The sequence below is a fragment of the Mus pahari genome, chromosome 14 (assembly GCF_900095145.1).
Source record: "Mus pahari chromosome 14, PAHARI_EIJ_v1.1, whole genome shotgun sequence".
In the NCBI taxonomy this organism is placed as follows: Eukaryota; Metazoa; Chordata; class Mammalia; order Rodentia; family Muridae; genus Mus; species Mus pahari.
Window position 1 is genome coordinate 18205641 of NC_034603.1, and position 7935 is coordinate 18213575.

The window sequence follows — 7935 nt, forward strand, 5'->3', positions numbered from 1 at the left end:
CTTTGTAGACCAAGCTGGCCTCGAACTCAGAAATCCGCCTGCCTCTGCCTCCCGAGTGCTGGGATTAAAGGCGTGCGCCACCACGCCCGGCTGCCTATTAAGTTTCTGACTTAACTGAGGCCCAGGACCTGCAAGAACAGGCCACCCTTACCCCCTGGGCCTTTTTCCAAAATTCTGTGAGATCTATTAAAGCTAGACCTGAGTCCCCGGAACCTACTCTGTAGGGCCCTTACCCGTAGCCTGGGATAGCCCCATGCCTCTGCAGAATTTCTTTTCAGTTACACTCCTTTTCTGAATGAGGATGGCTTCTCTATGCTATGCCTCCGCAGACCGTCTCTCCTCTTCCTGCCTGATCCTGTAACTCACAGTTTTCTACGCCTGTGTCAGTCAGGCTTTTGGGTACAGAAACCTAGCTTCAGGCGGCCCAAGCAAAAGGCCATGACTGACTCACGAGCCTGCCCAGCCATAGGTAATTCTCTTTGAGGAGCCCAAACCACCCAACAGGACATGGGTTTTCCTACTCTGATGCTCCCTGCCTGGTTTTATCTGGGACCACAGGCTTCACCTTGTACCGGCTGACTCTCCTGCACAGTGGTAGGTGGCCTCCTTTGTCAGGGTGACCGTCTAACCTCTCAGTCACGCGGGAAGACCTTTAAAGGTAAAAGGTTGAGATTTTATTGACCTAGCTTAGGTCACATACGCATCCGAGTGCAGTCACGTGATGCCTTAGAATCCCGGGATCTGATTGGCCAGGACTCAAATAGTTCCATACCTGAGTCAATCAGGGGGGGAAGGGGGCTGTCTCTCTGGGGAAAGAGAGGAGGAGCCCCATGGGAAAACTAAGATACCCTGACCTGAAAGAGAGAGGCCAGGGATGCCGTCGGTGGTAGAAATGAGATGGATCTGGTCTCAAAAAGTGTCTGTCTCACCTGCATCCCGTGTGTGAGCAGAGCCAAGGCGTCCCCCCTCCTACCCTCTGCTCTGTTGTCCTCTCCCTGCTGCAGGGCACAGATAGCCTGAGGCTTACCACAACTCCCGCAAGGGCCCGTGATATAACCCAGATGGGCAGAGCCTGCTCAGTGAGAGGCTCGCTACAGCCCACCAAGCGGCCCCTGCTTCTGCTTTGCCTTGCAGGCCCGAGTCAGGAAGTTTGGTGCCAAACTGCTCCAGCTGTTAGCCGAGTGGACCGAGACCTTCCCACGGGACTTTGAAGAGGAGTCCACCATCGGACACCTGACAGACGTGGTGGGCCGCATCTCCCCGTGTGACGAGGTGGGCCAGGCAGGGTAGAAGTCACTTCCCCTTCCTGTACCTTCCTTCCCACCCAGGACCTGAGCCTGTTTCCGGCTTCCTCTGGGCCCTTCTCTCCCCACATTGCATAGTATAAATATCTCAATAGGCCCTCCGGAGCCCATGGAGGAGGCGGGCCCTGCATAGCTGAGTGGAAACCCAGTGCCCTATATCTTTACCTCTCCCTTCCGTCTTGGTAACAGCATTAGGTAGTGAAGATGGACTGGTGGCCAGGCAGTGGCTCTGTAACCCGCTAAGCCACCTGCCAAGGCCCATCTCCAGGGGCCTCCCTCCCACAGGCCTGCCCCCCCCCCCCCCGTATAGAGCTAGGCTGGCAGTCCGTGTTCATGGCTAAGGACCTGTAATTTGGGGCAGGAGGAGGGTTACACAGGTGAACCACAAGTGCAGCGGAGAGAGCGAGTCCCCCAGTCCTTCCTGCCACTCCTCGGCCAGCTCTCAGGCCAGCTCCTTGGTGCATAAGGAGTAGAGATGTCTCTAGGAGTGATATTTGCCACAGGCTAAGACCCTCAGGGTTAAAGGCCAAAACTCTTGGGGTACGTGGACGTCTCAATAAATCCAGCTAAGCTAATAGCATCTCTCTTTAGAAATAGCGTCTCTGGGACTGACATGGCTCGGCAGTGAAGACCCGAAGGACCAGAGTTCAGTTCCCAGCATCCACATCCTAGCATAACAACTTACCTGTACTCACGCTCCAGGGCCCCAACGCCTTCCAGGGCATCTGCACTGAAGTGTGCACGCGGGCATGCAAACAAACACATGCACCTAATTTGTTTACTTTTTTTTTTAATTAAAAAAATATGTTTTTTAAAAAACAAAAATGTGGTCTCTGAAGGAGAGCTGATGGGTTTCCCATTGTGAGTGGAAGCTGCCCCTGAGGAACCTCTTGTCCCTGCCCCCAGCTCAGGGAACAGTCCAAAGCAGGCTGATCCTCCAAGCTCCATGCTGAGAGGGTTTGTCCTTGCGCTGTTCACCGAGTGCACCCTGCATGCCCAGAGATGGGCTGGGTCCTTATAACAAAGATGGCGCTTCCTGCCCCACACAGCATCATTCTAGCTGGGCTCCTGTGAAGAAGGCGGCATTGCCAGGAACTGAGGCAGGAGAGTGAGGCTGGTTCACAGCCTGGCTCTGAGCCAGGTCTGAGGACCAGGATGATTTCCACTTGAGCCAGTAAGAGGCCAGTCCTCCAGGGCTGGGTCTGCCCTGTGCCTTCCCATCCTCCTCTTTCTTCCTCCCTTGCCTTGCCCAAACTTCTCTGCCCCAGAGCCCAGAAATAACCGGTACATTTTAGCCAGAGATGTTCTGCCTGAAGCATTTTCTCAGCCCCCACCTGTAACCCACAGCCTTCTCCCCCAGCTGGCCTTCACTTCAGCCCCAGCCACCACAAGTCCAAAGTAGGGGCCTTTTTCAGAATGGAGACAGACACACCACCCCATACACACCACATACACACACATTCGAAACACACATACCACATACACATACCACACACACTCAAAAAACACACACACAATACACTCAACATACATCACACACACACACACACACACCACACACATACACACACACCACACAGACACACCATACACAAACCACACATACCCATGCCACATCCACACACATTCAAAACACAGACACACAAAACATGTACACACACACCACACATACACACACCACACCACACAGTGTACACACACACACACACACACACACACACTTTGGAGCCCAGGGACCTGCAGCTGGGGTTGACTGATCGCCCTCTCCCCTCATCCCAACCCTAGACCTACGGGAGCAGGGTGCACCACCTCCTGCAGACTCTGCACCAGAAGTTGGCGTCACTTGGCCAGGGACCAGAAAGCCTGGTGGGGGCCGACAAGCCCATCTCCTACAGGACCAAGCCTCCAGCCTCCATCCACAGGGAGCTCCTGGGTGTCTGCAGTGACCCCTACACGCTGGCCCAGCAACTGACCCACGTGGAGCTGGTGAGTGGGACCCAGGGAAAGAGCCACTAGAATAGCAAACACTGCCCCAAACCTGTCTTTCCGGATCTCGGTATAGCCCAGGGATCCAAGCCCAATGGACACCTGCTGAATACTCTAGAGCAGTCCCTCAGGATTCTTACACCTGGGACAGGAGGACTGCAGGTGGCAGCTAAGGGTCTAAGCTGAGGACAGAGGGATGGGGTTCAAACTCTCATCCTGATGCCATTCACTGTGTGGTCTTCTCAGACCTAAGGAACTTGCCAGTTGGGACACACACACACACACACACACACACACACACACACGCGCGCGCGCGCGCGCGCGCGCGCGCGCGCCTGGAAGTAGGGGCAGGCTGCTCTCCCAGTTTTCCAGAGCAGCAGCTGAGCTCTCCTTCCTGCTGGTAAAGGGGAATGAGTTGACATCACCCCCAAACACATGGGGTCCAGAGACCAAAGGGCCCCCAGAGAGAGGTAATGGAGGGAAGATGGCACCTCCCTGCCACACTCACACCTGACTGTGCCCATGATGCCTCTCAGCGTGTGCCTCCTCCCCAGCGTGTGCCCCTCTTTCTTTATTGACTCTTCTCTCTTCCCCATGCAGGAGCGACTGAGGCACATTGGGCCTGAGGAGTTTGTCCAGGCTTTTGTGAACAAGGACCCCCTGGCGGGCACAAAGGTAAAAGGTTCTTGGGAGAGCTGAGACTACAGTGGCGCCTCCACCCAGTGGTGGCCACGAGGTGGGAGATCCCATGGACATCAGCTGGGGAAGCCTTGATGCTGCCCGGAGCGGAATGGAGGGCATCCAGCTTTTCCAGCTCAGATGTCCAGCACTGAGTCCCCGAGAGCCCAGGGGTCTGGCTAGACATACACGCCAGATCACTCACCTAGCCAGGGTGGAGGGAGAGTCGTCGGGAAGCCCACTGTCACCTTGAGTCAGGCTTCAATGAGGGGTAGAGAGAAGATACAAGGTGCACCTAGCATGGTCGGACCTGAGGGTCCTCCTTGTGCGTTTCGACAGGCGCTGGTGCCCTCTAGCGTCCATGATAGGAAGTGCTGACTGGTGCTCGTTGCTTGAAAAGATTGGGAGGGTTGAGCAACACTAGCATTGAAAGCTAGGTTTTTTTTCCTCCTAGGGCCCCAGCCACAGGAGGAGGACATCTAACCAACTGGCTAGATCCAGTTAGAACTGGAAGCATCTGACATTTATGGCCCCGGGGGGGGGGGAGAGAGAGAGAGAGAGAGAGAGAGAGAGAGAGAGAGAGAGAGAGAGACAGGCTTTTGGTAAAGATCACAGGACTTTACTGGGCAGATGAACAATAGGATCCACTATGCAAATGTGTGTCTTCAGACTAGGAGCTAGAGCTCAAGGGCAGAACCCTTTCCTCCCACTCAGGAACCCTCTAGGTTCATTCTAGTGCCAATCCCTAAAGGGAAGGGAGGGGGGATCGAATCTCACAGGTATGTAGTTGAGAATTTGAAATACTTGACATTCTTATGAGATATCTGTCCATGTTCTTGTTAGATGCAAGTGCTAAGCTTTAAATATTCATTATAACATGAGATCCAAAAATATATTAGTGACCTTTCCATACACCATGATGTCCACTGGACTGTAACGCACCTTGAATATGTGATTTTATAGCACCATACATCGTTTTAAAAATCACAGAGACACTGAGTAGAGCAGATCTCCCCACTGTTGGGTTGAAAAATCCATGAAAACCCTGAGGCTGTCAAGCTCACAGAGGTGGGTGAGGGCTTTGTAAATTCCCAATTTTCTCTTGAAAACTTGAACTTCATCATTGGCAACAAATGCTGTGAATTGTTTTCTTGAAAGTGATGGGCTTTTTATTCATTTTCAAAGCAAGATCAGCCAAATGCTGAAGACTGAACAATGGGAGTTTCTCTGTCATTCTTCAAGTCAAAATAATATTCAGTGAAAACCAGTGGTCAATTCAGGTGCTCACTCTTAAGACAGCAGGGTTTTTTGTTTTGTTTTGTTTTGTTGTTGTTTGTTTTTGTTTTGTATTTTGCATGTCAATTTTGTAACTGACATTACTGAATAGGACTTTGGGGAAGAGGGGGTTAGGGAGTGAACCCAGAGCCATTTGCATGCTAGGACAACTGAGCCACCATGTGGTGCTGGGAGCTTCTAGCAAGTGCTCTTAACCACTAAGCCACCCCACCACCCCCGAAATAATATTTGTTTTTATTTCTGTGGCAAGCATAAAATAGAAATTCCAGTGGTATAAAAGGACAGGAATAGTCTACAGATCCCCCCCCCCATCACCTTACATCTCAGAAGTGCTAAGATGATTGCTTAATGCAGGAAACCCCTGCTTGATTTTACTTATAGCATCAGCTTGCACCCCAGGACCATGTTAAGCAGAAGTGTTGAGAAACGACGCCCTTCTTTTCCTAGCTTTAAAAGGACCACTTTTAGCAGGCTGTGCTAGAAGCCTTGCTCTTAGAGGATTTCTTCAGGTATCAGAAAGGTGCCTTGCTTCTTAATGTGTCAAGGGGTCTCACACTGGATTCTTTCTCTGGTTCTATTGCATTGCATAGATTAAAGGCAGTAGAGATAGTCTCAGATTCTCCGATTTGCATCGACATCATATTAACAAAAAGGATCCAACACGTGTGTCCTCTTGGACTTTGCACAAGAGCGAGCCCAGATGTGAATTCTCCTCCCGTTCTCCATGTGTCTTCTGTCTCTGTGAGGCCTATGGTTTCTGTCCTGTCTGCAATCTGTCTGTCTGTCAGATGCGTCTGAATCTGTGCCTGCCTGAATGCTGTCTTTGTGAATCTGTCCCTAACAAAGGGCTTTGCTCTCCTCTATTAGACAGCTTTACAGGAGGAAGGCATGATGGCTGCTTCACAGAAATACTTTAACCGAGATTTACACGCAGTAAACCTACCGGTTCCAACCTTCCCAGATAACAAGCGGTCCTGCAGACAGTCTATCTCTGTGCTCTTTCCAGAACTGGTGGCAGATAGTTATTGTACAAGGTCCCTTTTGTCCTGTTTGCTATTTTCAGCAAATGGTTGTCATAGCATGCATTCAAGCACACCACGCATTGCTCTGGACCAGGGGCATGGAAGAAAAACACAAGTTAAGATGAAAGCTTAGGCTGCAAAGCTGCTTGTGTGAGAAATCTAAGACAAAGATGGTTGTTACATTGTTCTCTGGCAGGCGGGATGAACAGACAGGCTGAGCACACAGCAGGACACCAATCAGCCTTGAGTGAGCTCGAGGTTCGGTTACTACCTTGGTTGTAAGGTCCAGCAAAAGTTCCCATCTCTTGGATGTAAGAGATATTTTCCTAAAAATGCATTGTCACAGAGCTCACCTTTTGCTCTCCTCTACACAGCTGACTGTTTTTATTAGCTTTTAAAAATCAATGTTGAATCCACCTTCCAATTCTGAAATAAGCAAACCAGGAGAAGGCAAACCTTTGTGTCTCTGTATTCCTGAGCCCTGCGTGCTATTTTGTTTTGAGATTATGCCACCATTACTCATGAGTGAGACTGAGCGGCTGCTCCTCCGCCTGACACTACTTTACAGCCCCCCTTACTCTTTTCTCTGTTGTGTGTAAAAGACTGGAATTGTCTATTGCTGGAGCATGGATCTGCTTTTGCCAGAGAAAACTCTTGAGACTGAGTGTTCTTAGAGGAGTAACTTTCATGAACCCAGTCAGGTTTTTCTTGTTGGATTGTTTCTTTGTTTATCTCACTGTTATTTAGTAACCATACGGCTATTTAGGGTTTCTGTCCTCTGCCCCAAAGCAATTCTGAGGATGGAACTTAGGTGTGGGTCCATGTCCTAAGCAGGACCTCTACCTGGAGCCTCACTCCCAAGTCTCCCGTTTGCGTTTCGTGATTTTGCGGCAAGCTCACTAACTAGTTCAGTTAGGCCTTGAACTTAGGCTCCTTCTGCCTCAGCCTCCTGGGTAGCTGAACTCTGAACTCTGCCTCTCTCTTTTCTCTTAAGTTACTTTGTAACTTTTTGTTTGTTTGTTTGTTTTTCAAGACAGGGTTTCTCTGTACATCCCTGGCTGTCCTGGAACTCACTTTGTAGAACTCCCTGCCTTTGCCTCCAGAGTTCTGGGATTAAGTCTGGCACTTTGTAACGTTTTATATTGTTTCAAGAACTTAACCTTTTCCCTTAAATTTTCCTGTTTACTCACCGACAACTATTCTTTTAGATTTCTGCACATCCATGTTGGACTCCCATTACTACTTTTTGTGATTTATTTCTGTCTCTTCATCAATATAACAGTCACATCACTGGGATTACAAGTGAATGCAACCAAGCTCGGTGTGCACATGCGCATGTGTGCTTGTGTATGTGTGTGTGTGTGCTTGTGTGTGTGTGCTTGAGTGTGTGTGCTTGAGTGTGTGTGCGTGCTTAAGTGTGTGTGTGCTTGAGTGTGTATGCTTAAGTGTGTGTGTGTGTATGTGCTTGAGTATGTGTGTGTGCTTGAGTGTATGTGTGTGTGCTTGAGTATGTGTGTGTGTGTGCTTGTGCATGTGTGTGTGCTTGAGTGAGTATGTGTGAGAAAGAGGGGGAGAGAAAGAGAGAGAGAGAGAGAGAGAGAGAGAGAGAGAGAGAGAGAGAGAGAGAGAGAGAGAGATTGATTGATTCT

General features: G+C 50.2%; 1 protein-coding gene across 3 annotated transcripts in view; it reads left to right on the forward strand.

Moving 5' to 3' along the window:
- The window catches only part of Rasgef1c (RasGEF domain family member 1C), a 72036-nt gene that overhangs the window by 49348 nt on the left and 14753 nt on the right, over positions 1-7935 (forward strand). For all 3 annotated transcript variants that reach the window (XM_021213058.2, XM_021213057.1, XM_029546075.1), the window contains exons 4-6: positions 1135-1272; positions 3090-3290; positions 3891-3965. In XM_021213058.2, the coding sequence (XP_021068717.1) occupies positions 1135-1272; positions 3090-3290; positions 3891-3965 (414 nt within the window). The remainder of the gene's footprint in view (positions 1-1134; positions 1273-3089; positions 3291-3890; positions 3966-7935) is intronic.